Here is a 15733-nt window from a genome sequence, read left to right on the forward strand (position 1 = left end):
CATTGATTTTTTTTAGAGAGTGAAAGGGAGGGAGAGAGAGAAATACCAGTGTGAGAGAGACACATCAATTGGTTGCCTCCCACATGTGCCTCGACTGGGGCCGGGGATCGAACCTGCAACCTAGGTACGTACCCTTGACCAGGAATCCAACCTGTGATCCTCTGGTGCATGGGCCAGCACTCTAACCACTGAGCACAGCAGCCATGGCAAAACAGCTAACATTTTTAATAGGATTTTTGGATAGAGATTTATACTATTAAATTATTAGTATTATTGGTTCTTTTGGAGGCATTACTTTGAGAGCCTTTAAGTGTTTTAGTAGTTTCATAGCCAGTTCATTTTCATAAAATCATTTTGTATCTGCTATACCAAGTAGAAAAATCTTATTTGTCATGATGTATTATTATTCATATGAACATTTTATTGTGACTTTGTATTATTTATTGATTACATTCTTATGTGGTTATTGATATTTTTTTAGGGACCGAGAAATATTATGAAATCATTGGAATACATAGAAAATAAAACATTACCTATCACACCAATATTTATTTATGTATCTTAATATTTATGGTGAGAAATAAATTAAATTATGCTATTTTTAGTGGTTTTTTTGTTGTTGTTGTTGGGCCCTTTACTTCTCATGAAATTTATTACTCAAATTATATTGAGGTTACTATTCATCAGGACAGATATTTATGTGCTTAAGCAAAAATCGCACTTTTTATACTGGCTTGCTAACTCAAGTGTATAGTATATCAGAAGGTCACTATCACATGATGCATTCTTCCAAAAAAGAATACTTTACCAAAACCTAATCTTACTTATAATTGACCCAGCACACGTTGGTTCTTTCCTCATTCTGGTTTTCAGCGTTTTCCACCTGGTCACCCAGTCCACTGACTAATGTAAGCAATGGCTGGCTTTCGACTGGTTTGTAAGAGAGGAAAAATCACATAGACATACATGTTCAGTCAAAATTACCAGAATATGTCTGCTAATTTAACATTGCTGTGCAGTGACATTTAATATTAACCCCGAAGCATATGGAATTACAAACAGTGGCTGCACGGATTATGTTGACTGCACTGATGTTAGCTCTACATTGATTGGGGAGAGTGTTGTCGGGCAGAACGCTGCTATGTTGTGCAGTCTGAATTTGGAGCACAGACTCAGCATTTTCACGATTCCTTAGAAATTATTTGATGACCAAAGCTTGAATTTTTTGGAGGAAGTATGCCCTTTGTATCTCTCATTCGTATTTTGCTTTTCTTTTGGTCTTTAGTGATCTTTTTTTTTTCTTTAAACTACTTTTATTTTTTAAATATATTTTTATTGATTTCAGAGAAGGGAGAGTGAGAAAGAGAAAGAAGCATCAATGATGAGAGAGAATCTTTGATTGTCTGCCTCCTGCACACCCCCTACTGCAGACCAAGCTCACAACCAGGGCATGTGCCCTTGACCGGAATTGAACCTGGGATCTTTCCGTCTGCAGGCCGACGCTCTATCCACTGAGCAAACCGGCTAGGCTGGTCTTTACTGACCTTATTATACTGTTTTCCCTGCCTAGTGCTCAATGTATTTATTTTTTGACTCTTTATACCCTAGTTAACACACTGTGGACAGATCACGAGAATTCTCGTGTTTTCTGTTCTAAGGCTTGTGGCCAATCATGAGAATTCTTTAAAAACGATATTAGCTTGTAAGAACATGTAATAAATAACTTCAAAATGCAATTGGTATTTAATTTTAAAGTGTGCCTTTAAGATTTATGTAAAACTTTCTTTGTACTCATTCAATAGAAACTTATCTGGCCACTGGGTAAAGCTAGCAATAAAACTATTGGTCTACAATGTCTTAATATATATTTTTGGAAGCAGAACTAAAAATTCTTAAAATTGAGATAAGATTGGCTTTGTATATACAGTGCTAGAAATAGTCATTCCGATGAAGATTCGAATACCGTATCCCTCTTTCCCGTTGACTTTCATTTCTTCCAATCAGCATTGATTTGCCAGAGGGAACGAATATGCTACCAACATTTACTAGTAAAAGTATAAATAGTGGGGGGTGGGAGGGGCCTAAATATGTTGGCAGAAGATGGTTTGACTTCGGGTGGTGGCACATAGTGCAATCAATATACAGATCTAGTAACATAGAAATGTACACTTGAAACCTATATGATCCTATTAACCAGTGTCACCCAATAAATTTAATTAAAAATAAATAAAAGTATGACCAGCAATCTATACCACACAGTTGTGCATTGTCCACTTCCCACTCAGGGAACTGGGCTTTCAGGCTGTAAGAGGACCCAGTGCTCCCTGTCAATCCTGAGCACCGCCTGCCCGTTCTCACAAGGTCCGAAGCCCAGTGAGGTGGCGAGAGGGGCCGCAGGTCACTGCGTTCCCTTCCTCCAAACACAGTCCCGTCGCTGGTCCAGAGGACTTCAGTTCTTTGCTGCTACTTAGAGCTCTTAGCTAAAACTACTGTATTAGCATGTCTAGCGTTACTTTTTACCAGTTACCTTTTGTGTCCAAGTGTGTCGTAGTATTTCCTTCAGCAAACATTCGCAGGTCTTCAGTCCAAGGTGCTGTGTAAAATACCATTTGCGGGTAACACTGATATATCATATACGCCCTGGCTCTCACGGATTTTATGTTAGGGAAGGAAACATGTGCGAACAACCAACAGTGATGTATATCTTCAAAAACCAGTAGGTTTGGAAAAGAAACTTCGGAGTGAAGGTTCCGATTTCCTCCTTACTTGTATATTTATCTAAATTTTGAGAAACGTGAGTTTCATTTTAAAGAAAGAAATTGGCTATTTTCTAAGGTGGTTGAAAAATTTTTTTTGTTTATTGTTCCCCTTTTTTTTTCTAGGAAATGGCTGGTTAAATGAACTAGGAGACAACTTGAAGTCTTCAGTTCTAATTTTGTTTGCATTTTTTAAAAAATACTAGATGAGGTTTTTCACTGTGTTGACTTTGTTCCCCAAATGAAAATGATTTTTTTCTCCCTCTTATCCCATTCCTCATCCTCTGCCCTTCTCTCGTCCCTGCCTTCCCGCCCTCCACAAGTCTTCCACCCCGTGGAGTGCTCCTATTGCCACTGTGAGAGCATGATGGGTTTCCGGTACCGATGCCAGCAGTGCCACAACTACCAGCTCTGCCAAAACTGCTTTTGGCGTGGTCATGCCAGTGGTCCTCACAGCAACCAACACCAGATGAAGGAGCATTCCTCTTGGGTAATTGCTTTATTTTCAGTCTGTGTCCTCAGCTGTTCGTCTGTTAGGCACTTGGGCCTATTTCGGGGTAGATGCCTATAAATGAGGATTCGGTGTCATAAGATCTTAATACTGGCATTCAGGACTGGGTTTGCAAATATGTTGTACTTCATCACTTGATTTTAAAAGCAGAGTTTTTAAAGTTCTAGGAGATGGAGATATTTTTACACTTGAAATAATTCAGTAAAATGGAATGTTGCAATGCCCCCTTTCCAAAGTAAAACGCGAGTTTCTTCTTATTTTAAAATTCTACAAGGTATCTCTCTCAGTGCTTATGCTGTGAGCTTTAAATAAGATTTAAAGCTCTTTCTTTAGGCAAATTTAATTTAATAGTGCAAAGAAAGCTGCATGATATAAAGAAGTTACGTTTTTGCTGCTCTAAGGTTGGGAAAATACCTTATTGCACAATTGCCACATTGGCGTCCTTACTTTCAAAAGCCGTCTGTTACATACCAGTCCACTATTCAGGTGGAGGCTGATGTCTGATTTCTGTGTTGTGCTTATAAATCATGTAAGAAGCTTAGTACCAATACATTTTCTGTCCTCGTTCAGTTTATTTCCAGAGTTTTTACCTTTTTCATTTGTTGGTTGGTTGGTTTGTTAAACAGTAGAAAAATATAGGGTGTCACCCAAAAGTATATACACACACTTTGAGTAATTTTAAAGGCAGTGTTTATTAAAATACATTTCATGTTCAAAATTGAACTATCAGCTGTTAAAGTATATATAACATTTTTTGAGACACCTGGTTATTAGTATAATTCAAGATCAAGCTTGTTAAGCCTGGTCATTCTACTGGACTTGTAAGTAACAAAAAAAGTGGTGTGTGTGTTTTTTTCCTAGTTAGCTTTCATAAAACTAACCAAGAAAAAGCAAGTAAGTTTATATCAGAGATGTGTGTGTGTGTGTTTTTTTATAAAAAGAACAGACTGCAACCAAGTGTGTACTTTACTTCCTGCATCTGATGATGTGTTAGAGATTAAAAAAAAAATTTTATTAGTTTTTCAGTTACAGTTAACCATAAAATTTTGTTAAATAGAAGATCCTGTTCTGAGTCTTGTTACATTGTAAATGCCAGTATTTTTCTGAGCCGTTATTTTAAACTTTAGAATGGATTGTGAGGAAACAGTTGGCCTTGCTGGTAGCCCCTGAGTTCAATATACTCCCACCCAGTGTGGGCCTTTCCAGCAGGGAGTGCCTCGTCTCTTACGGCTCTGGGGGAAGTGTGCCCTATGGAGTTTGTAGATCCCAGGAAACACAGGAGGGTAAGAGGCTGAGCCAGGTATGTTCATGACTTCTCTAAACACAACCAGTCTGATTGGGAGAGGAGTGGGAGGGAGAGGAGTGAGTGAGGGCAGAGGGCAGCTGGTGGAGTCCTGCAGAGACGGTGACCCAGTTAATCCCACTTCCCTCCCTCCCTCCCTCCCTCCCTCCCACCCTTCCTCCCTTCCTTCCTTCCTTCCTTCCTTCCTTGTAATTATGGTAAAATATACATAACTCTTAACCCTTTCTTAATACACAAAGAGGCTGGGAATAAACCTATTCCCACTCTCTGACTCGGTGCCTCACATTCCGACTCTGCTTACCCCCATCTTCACTTTACCAAGAGAACTTTGACTGAATCCCCCTTGGTTACTCTGTGGCAGAGAAAGAGAGCGAGAGACACACAGAGAGAAACTGGTTACACGAAGCACGCAGGTACAGTTTGTTAGTAGATTGCCTCAGTAGAGGTGGCTATAGAACTCAGTGGATGCTGTGAAATTTCACCTTTTTTCCTCCAGCAGATGGCAGGCTTCACCTTTGAACAAAGTTACTTATCCTTTTCTTCAAAATCTGCTATAAATGAGGAAGTATTTGAATTTACTGAACAATCTCTCTTAATTTTCTTCTTCTTTTTAATAAGTGTCCACTGGGAGCTATTTGGGCATTAGTGATATTAAACCATTTCCTTTAAAAAATCAGAACAAATCGTGTTGTTATAGACCTGGAACAATTAGGATTGTTGACTTGTTTTTTTGCCAGAAAACTTTTAGAACAGAACATCTTTGTCGCCTTGGAGCATATAGCACCTTCCTAGACATGGTACTAAAAGCATAAGCAATAAAAGAAAAATAGATAAGTTGAACTTCATCAAAATTAAAGACTTTGATGCTCAAAAGCGACTGTCATGGAAGTAAAAAGCCAACCCATTGAAGAGGAGGAACTATTTGCAGATCCTATCTCTGATGAGGGATGTATCCAGAATTATAAGGAACTCTTACAACTCAAATAGAGCAAAACCCCCAAGTAACCCAATGTAAACATGGCAGAGGCACAGTGGAATGGTGGCTACCAGGAGCTGGGGTGAGGGGGAAAAGAAAGAATTGTTTTTTAATCGGTGTAAAGTTTCAGATTTACAAGAGGAAAAAGTTGAGGAGATCTGTTTCACAACAGTGTGAATAAACTTAACACAGGCACACACAGCAGGCAGCCAGCCAATGCTTCTCTCACTTCGATGTCCCTCTCCCCCTCTCTAAAATAAATTTTTTAAAAACATGTCCTTGGATGAGGATTAAAAGAAAATGGATAAGCCCTAACTGGTGTTGCTCAGTGAATAGAGCATCGGGCTGTGGACTGAAGGGTCCTGGGTTCGATTCGATTCTGGTTAAGGGCATGTACCTTGCTTGCCAGCTCCTCCCCTCCTGGGGCCCAGGTAGGCATTCCTGCAGGAGGCAACCAATCGATGTGTTTCTCTCACATCAATGTTTCTCTCTGTCTTTCCCTCTCTCTTCCACCCTCTCTAAAAATCAGTGGAAAAATATCCTTGGGTGAAGATTAACAACAACAAAAATAAATAAATAAAATGGTTAAGATGATCAAGTTTATGTCATGAATTTTTTACCACAAAAAAAAAAAAGTAAATTAACTGGAGGGCAAATGGGCAAATGATCTAAATAGACATTTCCCAAACAAGATGTACAAATGGCCAGTAAGCACATGAAAGGATGCAACAGAATCAGTCACTAGGGAAATGTCTAATCAAAACCACAATGCAATGCCATGTCACCCCCACAGGATGGCTAAAATTAAAAACAAAACAAAACTGGCATTGCCCTGGCTACTGTGGCCAAGTTGATAAAAGCATCGTCCCTTTCACTGAAAAGTCTTGGGTTTGATTTCTGGTCAGGGCACATACCTCTCTAAAAATACATGAAAATGTCCTTGGGTGAGGATTAAAGAAAAAAAAAAAAGACAGTGACAAGTGCTGATGAGAATGTGAAGAAATAGGAATCCTAATACACTGCTGGTGGGAATGTAAAATACAGAGAAATGAATACAATACAAAGAATGTAGGTTGTTTAGAGAGAAATGACGCCATGAGGGAGACAAGGGGCTAATTGAAGGTCGTAGGCTCGGTGGAGTATTGGTCCCACTGGGGTTGAAAGCAAGGGTTCTGGGAGTCAGCTTGGAAGATAGAAGTTGGTATGAGAGTGGGGTGTTCAAAATTGTGATTTTAGATGGTGTGACATTAAAATGTCCTGCGATGTGACTGTGAATCTGGTGGCCAGTGTGGAGTGGAGGAAAGGTTGTTGAGGGAGAGGAGTTCAGTGAAGACCAGTGTGCAAATTTTCTAGGGCTGCCATAGAAATTACCAGAAACTTGGTGGCTTAAAACAAATTTATTCTCTCACAGTTCTGGTTGCCCCAAGTTTGAAACCAAGATGTCTAGGGCAGCCTGTGATCTCCAGAGATACAGAACCAAGAGGAGATATATAAATATAAAGGTATCCTATCTAATAAAGAGGAAATATGCTAATTGACTCTCACACCATTGCAAAGATGGTGGTGTTCACAGCCAATAAGGAGGGAATATGCTAATTGACTCTCACACCATTGCAGAGATGGTGGTGTTCACAGCCAATAAGGAGGGAATATGCTAATTGACTGCCCCATCCTCAAAGATGGCAGCGCCCACAGCCAATAGGGAGGAAATATGCTAATTGACTGCCCCATCCTCAAAGATGGTGGTGCCCACAGCCAATAAGGAGGGAATATGCTAATTGACTACCTGCCCTCAAAGTTGGCAGCACCCACAGCCACAAAATGTTGGTGCCCAGTCCCCTCAACCTCACTGGGGTGGCAGGCATGTGGCCTGCCTCCAGAGCCCTCCAGTCCCTTCAGGCCCCCAGCCCCCCAGGGCCGACCCAAGGCACAGGCAAGCCTCAGATGGTGGCTGCCCAGCCGCCCAGGGCTGGCCCGAGGTGCAGGCAAGCCTTGGATGGCAGCTGCATAGCTGCCCAGGGCCACCCGATACTCAGGTAACCAGGGCCAGCTGAGGCTTGCGCTGCCGACAGTGACAGCAGCAGAGGTGTGATGGGGGCGTTGCCTTCCCTGATCACCGGATCGCCTCCTGCCCCTAAGGGCTCTAGACTGTGAGAGGCGGCAGGCTGGGCTGAGGGATACCCACTCCAGTGCATGAATTTTCATGCACCGGGCCTCTAGTTTATTATAAGGAGTTGGCTCACGTGATTGTGGAGGCTGATAAGTCTCAAGATCTGCAGGTTGAGTTGGGACACTGGAGACCCCGGACAGCTGATGGTGCAGTTCCAGGAGTCTGAAGGCCTTTGACCAGGAGAACTGATAATGTAGTTTTGGTCCCAAGACCAGCAGGCTTGAGACCCAGGAAGAGACAGTGTATCAACTCAAGTCTTGAGGCAAGAAAAAGCCAATGGCTCACTTCAAAGGTAGGCAGGAGGGATTCTGTCCTGCTCAGGGGAGGGCCAGCCTTTTTGTTCTATTTAGGCTTTCAACCAATTGGATGAGGCCCACCTATATTAGGGAGGGAAATCTGCTTTATTCTACTGATTTATATCGGAATCTCATCCAAAAACACCCTTATGGGAACATTCAAAATAATGTTTGACCAAATATCTGGGTACCTCCTAGTCCAGGCAAGTTGATAATTAAATTAGCCATCACACTGTTCTTGGCCTTCTCCAGCTCCTGGTGGCTGCCTCCCTCCAGTCTCTGCCTCATCGGTCATATTGCCTCTTCCTCTTCTTTCTGTTCTCTGGATGTCTATCTTACAACAACAGATGCGATTGTGTTTTGGGCCCACTAAGATAATCCAGGAAAAATTTTTGCTCTCAAGATCCTTAACATGTCTGTCCAGCATGGCTCAGTGGTTGAACCTCAACCTATGAACCAGAAGGTCACAGTTCGATTCCAGGTCAGGGCACATGCCCAGGTTGTGTAGCATGCAGGAGGCAGCCAATCGGTGACTCTCTCTCATTGATGTTTCTATCTCTCACTCCCTCTCCCGTCCTCTCTGAAATAAACAAAAATAATTTTTTTTAAAAAAAGATCCTTAACTTAATTAGATATTTAACCATAAAAGGTACTGTTCACTCATTTGCCACGTAGGGTAATCTCATATTCCAGAGATTAGGGTGTGGACATATCTTTTTGGGAGTCACCATTCAACCCACTACACCTCATATATTGGGGAGGTCACCTGACTGGATGTTGAAGTCAATAGTAATGTTGGACTCCACCATGGAGGGATAGTTAGGGTTTGAGTCTGATGACATGACATTCGAAACAGGGGCTTACGGAAAAGGGGAACGGACCTGAGAACGGCAGCGAGGTTTTCAGAGGACATCTCCTCCCCCTGGAGACCCAGATATTTGAGGGAGAAAGCAGCTTCTGGGGGAGCCCAGCCTGCAGGGAAAGCCAGCTTTCCTCCCAGAGCAGGACGGTGAAAGCAGCACTCGGAGAAGACATTCTCAGCTAGAGAAGGGGTTGTGCTGACGGTGGACCATGAGGACAAGTAGAAGGATGTTGGGAGTGGAGGATCAGTGGGAGACGGGTCCTGTTGGGATGTGCGGAGCCTTATGGGAACGAGAATCCAGCAGGGGTCCTGGATTTCTTATGAGACAAGTGTAACCCCTGCTAAAAGTTGTGTTGGACTTGGCCCCAGACAGCCCCCAAAGCATCGCCGTGCTGCCGCGGTGAGGCTTGGTTCGGAGAGGGTTTTGCCAGGAGCGGGCAGAGCCCTGGCATCCTCTCCTGACTCCTGTTAGTGGCGGTCTGAAGGCCTGGGGAGAAGTGGCCTAGAGTTCTCCCGACCCACAGCGAAACTGGCTGTTCACTGGCCCAGGCCCTCCCTCCGAAATGATGGACTTTCCAGGGTCACCCGAGAGATGGAGGAATAGGCTAGAGGCGCCCTGATGGCGTTTATCATCATTGTCAGTAGGCTGGTGGGGATGTTTTACATATCGCTCTTTTTAGCATCTGAACATTGGCCCCATTTGACTGTGGTATTTGGATGTACTATTGATTCTCAAACCCATTTACAGCTGCAGAAGTGCTGAGTTAGAAGGCAGAGCATTTGAAATGGACCCAGCTGTTTAAAAAGATGGATGCTCACCAAAGACAGTAGTGGTGTGTGGCTTATGAAACAATAAGGCATCTTTTCCAACTGCACTCTGGTTATTCTTAGAGCAGAGAGATGACAAGGAAGTTTTCCATTGCAGAGAAATATATGACTTCACCCAAACCAAGCAGTTCTTCAAATAAGCAATTTCCTCTAGCATTTGTCACTTAGCCACAGTCCTTTCTCCAGCTTTAGATCTTCCTGGTGCTTACAGGTGGCCTCCAGAGCTGAGCGGAATGGAGTGTGTGTATCCTCTTCCATGTGTGGGAGGACCAGGGTTTTCTGTGAGACGGCACGTGAACTGCTTGTCCGTTTCTTTTTTTTTTAAAATATCTTATTTTAAAAAAAAATTTCAGAGAGGAAGGGAGAGGGAGAGAGAGAGATAGAAACATCAATGATGAGAGAGAATCATTGATCAGCTGCCTCCTGCTCGCCCCCTACTGGGGATCAAGCCCATAACCCGGGCATGTGCCCTAGACCAGAATCGAACCCGGGACCCTTCAGTCTGCAGGCTGACGCTCTATCCACTGAGCCAACCCGGCTAGGGCTGCTTGTCTGTTTCTGCATTAACTCAGATACATCAGCGATGATTACCTGCTTATCTAGAACTTTGTGAGACCTATAGGTACAGGGTTAGGGTAGAACTGTTTCTCTAAATAAATTTAGTATATGTGGATTGTATACTCATCAAGTTTTATCTCCACTTAGTGACTACAAAGGGTCCAATTATGAAACGTTCCTGTGTTGTTTATTCATTAAACCTTTTGATTACCTGCGATAAAGCAGATGTTACGCTCCCGCATTCTCTCCCGGGCTCGCTTCTGGTCGTGTAGGGCCCCCTCTCGGAGCGCTTTCACGCAGTTCCAGGTTGGCGATGACCCCCTGGACACCAATAAATCTCTGCCATTTTAAATTCCAGCCCAGGCTTCCTCTCTAGGTGGAGACGCCTGTGTTCAGTGGTCTTACGGACATTTCTAGCTGGAAATTTCACTGGCTTTTCTGCAATACATTGTTCTAATAAATTTTCAATCGGTTTTTTTGGAACTTCCAGGTAGGTAACTGCATTGTCTATAGGAAACAACTTAGTCATTTTCTAGTCTTTATACCTTTTTTTTTTTTTTTTTTTTTGAACCTCTTTGTGTTGGCAAGAACTTTTAGAGAAGTGCTTCCAGAAATTGCCTGAAAAGAGTCATCTGGCCGCTTCTTAAATATGTAAAGCACCAAGCTCTTCTCCTGGGAATTATAACTTAGTAGTTCTGGGTTGAGGCAAAAGAATCTGCTTTGTTTCATTTTGTTTTTTAAACAAGCCCTGCAGGATTTTTTTTTTTTTTTTTTTTTTTATCTTCAGATAAGTTTGGGAAACCCCTTTTCACAGCAGTGGTAGGTAATCATGGCGGTGGTCTTTGGTTCCTGGCTGGTGTGTCTGTGTCATGGGTGACACCGAGTGCTGGCTCTGTTCCTGTCTTGGCCTGTGGCAGCATTTGTAACAGGCATTGGAGTTACTGTGTACCCAGGGGTAGTCAGACAGTGGTCAGTCCACCCCAGGCAGAGAGCTTTCTGCCCTGGCATTCCCTCAGTAAACATGTCTAGTGCCTGTTATGTTCCAGGCCGCGCAGAGAGCTGCTGTGCAAAGCAGCTCATGGCAGGTCTTGACTTTCCAACCCTCCTGCTCGCCCTCAGCTCCAGCCTCTTCTGGGCCTCTGGCTGCCCGTGAATGTACTCCCATGGCGCTTGTGGGCTCTGCGCCTTTTGTTGTAGCTGATGAGACCCTTCGTTTGCCAACCCCTGACGTATTGGTCCCACTTGTCCCTCATTCTGTCCTGCTATGCAGACTGTGACTGCACGGGAGCCGGAGAGCTGTCTGCCCAGTGGATGCTAGAAGCAGCTTCTAAACCAGAGGTGATTGATAACACGCTGACGTTCACTCCTGTGGAGGAATGTTTTGAAAGCTTTTGCAGTCACACCTTTGGTTTGGGATTTTCATTTCTGTCTTTCACTCACAGGCAGCACTACGACAATATTGAACTATTTGCAGTTGCTTGTTTCACCCCATCTTCTTACTTCTGTGCCTTTGAAGCTGTTGTTTTCCCTTTCCAACGTCTGTGGAGCCTCTAAGATTCGGCTACTGCCTCCAGGCTTTCAGTGCGGCTTTATAATTTTTACAGAAAGGTCTCGTATATGTACTTTACATTGTTGTTGCTGTTGCAAATGGTGCCTCTCTCCTGTAGTTTCTTTGAGATATAACTTACATGCAATAAAACGCACCCACTTTAAGTATGTAATTCAATGAGTTTAGGCAAATGTATATAGTCATGCAAATGCTATTTTTTTTTGAAATATGTATCTTAACAGTTTGTTGCTGGTGTATGGAAATGCAAATTATTTCTGCATTTTAATCCACTATATAGTCATCTTCTTTAACTTGCTCATTAATTCTGGTAATTTGTACTCAGATTCTTTTGGATTTTCTGTAATAATTATGTCACCTGAAAATAGTGATAGCTTTCTTTGTTTCCTCCCTCCCACTCCTTGTACTTTTAGATATTAATCATACGTTTCCCCCTTTTTGTCTTGTTAATGTTGGCTAGAACTCCAGTGCAATATGGAATAGAATTAAGTTTAGAAGAGTGACATTTAAAAAAAAGGAACAAGCCAATATGAAGAAAGAACCAAATTGAACTTTGAGAAAAATACTAAGGTTAAGCTCGGTCAAGGGGTTAAATAGCAAATTAGAGACAGCTACAGCAAAAATTAAGGGAAAATAGATCTGAAGAAATTAACTGGGGTGGAGAATATTGAACACAGATATAGGGAAAATGTAAAATGTGAAAGATGATTAAAGGGTTTGAAGAATAAAATGAAAAGATCAACCTAGAATTCTGTACCTAGCTAATCTGTTCAAGAGCAAAGGAAAAATAAAGATATAGTTTCAGAAAAAGTCTCAATGGGTTTGCTACCAATAGACCATTGCTGAAGGAACTAATAAAGGATATACTTTGGGGAGAATTAATTGAAGCAATGAGGAAGAAGTGGGATACAAGAAGAAATGGCACACAGTGGAATTGGTAAATGTGAATAAGTTTAAATAAGCATCATGTATAAAATAATAATCACTCATTTTGGTGGGCTTAAAATAAGATGCAACTAAAGTACTAACCAACTATGACATGAACATAGTTGAGGCATGCTTCGAGCTATAGGATTTTAAGTTACAGGATGAGGGTACAGATGCTGATTAATATTGTGGTCAGTGTTCATATTAAAATAGCTCGAGGAGGTTCCCGACTTGTCTGAGGACTTTATAGGCTATGTTTCTACCTGGATCCCCTCAGAGGTGGCTTGATGCTCAGGGTGATGTACTCAGAGAGAGTGGTTTGAAGTGAACATGACAGGAATGGCCTCTGAGGCACCATCCTGAGCTTTTTCCGTTGGCTGTTGTGCTCCCAAGTGTCAGGGCCTGTCAGCATGTTCCCTGGGCTGAAGACTGTGCTTTGCAAGGAATTGGCTCGAGGCTGATTGAAAATACAGTCATCTGAGCTCAAAAAAACTTTCTTTTTCTGAGTGTCTCAGTGCCTGGTCCACGGCAATGTGAGGAAAACAGTTTCAGCCCTGGCACAGGAACACAGGGCAGTGGTTACAGCGTGAGTCACCTCCCGCCCTCCACCTCGGAGTCTGCCCCTCAGCTGGAAACTCTGTCCCCACACCCAGCTCAGCCCAGTTTCCCCTGTGACTCCCATTGTGGTAGTCGGTGTCCCTCGTCTATTTCTGACTCCCTGCAAGAATGTCTCACTGTCTCAGGCTGTCTCTCCCAACTTCTGTGTGGCCTCTGAGTTCTTACTCTGAGTAGTTTTCCCTGTTGAGGGTCTGTTGTACCATGAGAAGAGTGACATGGGCCTATTTATATGAGCGTTAGTTTTCACACGCGTAGAATTGAGACCGATAACATCTTATTTATAAGACTATTGGAGGGTTAAATGAGCCGGGTGCCTGACACTAATTTCTTTCTTTTCTTTTTTTTTTTTTTTTGGTTAATCCCCACCCAAGGATATTTTTCCTTTTTTTTTTTTTTTTTTTTTGTAGAGAGAGAGGGATGAGGGAGGGAGGGGAAGAGAGACAGAGAAACATCGATGCGAGAGAGACATCAATTGGTTGCCTCCCAAATGCATCCTGATGAGGCGAGGGATTGAACCGGCAACCCAGACATGTGCCCTTGACTGAGAGTCGAGCCCACAATACTTGAGTGCGCCAGCTGATGCTCTAACCGCTGAGCAGCATCGGCCAGGGCCTGACAGTAATTTCTTAATAAACATTACTCCCATTTCAGAGGGAAGAGTCAACTTAAAGACTATAGTTGCCCAAAAAAGGAAATTAAAATGAAAAAAATAAAACTAAATCATCTGACATTGGCACAGGAATAGAAATAGAGTATGTAGTTGGAAAATAATGGCATAGTTATTTAATGACCTTGAGGCAATTGATTATCCGTGTGGAATAAAGTTGGGTTCTTTCCTCCTATCTATAAAATAAAGCATTTCTAAGTAGATTGAAACTTAAATATGAAATGTAAAAGCTATAAAACTTTAGAAGACAATGTGGAACACTATCTTTCTAATCTTAGAGGGGGAAATATTTCTTGAGATACAAAAGTACAAAATCCAGGGTGTACCCCCAAAATGCATACACACTTTGATTATAAAGTCATTAGTAACATACAGCTCATTTTCAAAATTTAAAAGAATCTACAGAGCCCTAACCGGTTTGGCTCAGTGGATAGAGCGTCGGCCTGTGGACTGAAGGGTCCCAGGTTCGATTCCGGTCAAGGGCATGTACCTTGGTTGCGGGCACATCCCCAGTGGGGTGTGAAGGAGGCAGCTGATCGATGTTTCTCTCTCATTGATGTTTCTAACTCTCTATCCCTCTCCCTTCTTCTCTGTAAAAAAATCAATAAAAATATATTTTAAAAAATAAAAATAAAAGAATCTACAGAAATGAATACCTTTTTTGTCAATGCTTGTTTTCAAACTGATGACTGTTCTGGTCCAGACACTGCTGATAATATGAAGTAGTGGAATCGCCAACATCAAGAATCATTTTGTTCAGTATGTGTGTGTCCTCAATTTGTTGACTGTTGCTGGTTTTGTACCATAAACGTTATCTTTTATGTATCTCCATAAAAAAAAAGTCTAGTGGTACTTTAGGATACTTTGTTCAAAGCTTAGTCTGGCTTCCCCCATTATTTCAAATCAGTTATATCTGAAAACGAGTGAAAATTAACTGAGTTATCAACTGTTAAAGTGTGTATACATTTTTGGGGGACACCCTATATCAGTGATGGCGAATCTATGACACATGTGTCAGAGGTGACACGCAAACTCATTTTTTTGGTTGATTTTTCTTTGTTAAATGGCATTTAAATATATAATATAAATATCAAAAATATAAGTCTTTGTTTTACTCTGGTTGCAAATATGAAAAAATTTCTATATGTGACACAGCACCAGAGTTAAGTTAGGGTTTTTCAAAATGCTGACACGTCGAGCTCAAAAGGTTTGCCATCACTGCCCTATATAAAGGAAAAGATTAATAAATTGGGACTGATGTTATATTTAAAGATGACTTAATAAAGGACAAATAAAGTGAAAAACAAGCCTTAAAGTAGTTGTTTTCAAGTCATAACTTAAATTGAGTTAACATACAAAAACCATAAAAGAGCCAATAGATCACTAAGAAAACGGCAGCCCAGCGAGAGGGTGCCAAAGACAAGAACAGGAATTTCACAGACGAAGAAACACAAATGGCCCATAAACACAGGAAAAGTTTCTCAGTCTTTTAGTCATCAAGGAATTACAAAGTAAAACCACATAGTATTTATCACCCACCAGATTGGCAAATAGTAAAATGTCTGACAATACTAGTAACAAGGACTGGCCAGAGTGTGGAGAGGCAGGACATCTCTCCCGCCGCTGAGGGGAGCGGAAGGCACTGCAGCTGCTTCGTGAACACAAGTTGGCAGTGCCTGGTGGAACCGAATGTG

The 15733-nt window shown here is 42.0% G+C and overlaps 1 protein-coding gene across 18 annotated transcripts in view; it reads left to right on the plus strand.

The window, feature by feature from the left end:
* Positions 1-15733, plus strand: part of DTNB (dystrobrevin beta) — a 158425-nt gene that overhangs the window by 47366 nt on the left and 95326 nt on the right. For all 18 annotated transcript variants that reach the window (XM_036335153.1, XM_036335158.1, XM_036335155.1 and 15 more), the window contains one exon: positions 3080-3246. In XM_036335153.1, the coding sequence (XP_036191046.1) occupies positions 3080-3246 (167 nt within the window). The remainder of the gene's footprint in view (positions 1-3079; positions 3247-15733) is intronic.

The sequence above is a fragment of the Myotis myotis genome, unplaced genomic scaffold (assembly GCF_014108235.1).
Source record: "Myotis myotis isolate mMyoMyo1 unplaced genomic scaffold, mMyoMyo1.p scaffold_m19_p_14, whole genome shotgun sequence".
Taxonomy (NCBI): domain Eukaryota; kingdom Metazoa; phylum Chordata; class Mammalia; order Chiroptera; family Vespertilionidae; genus Myotis; species Myotis myotis.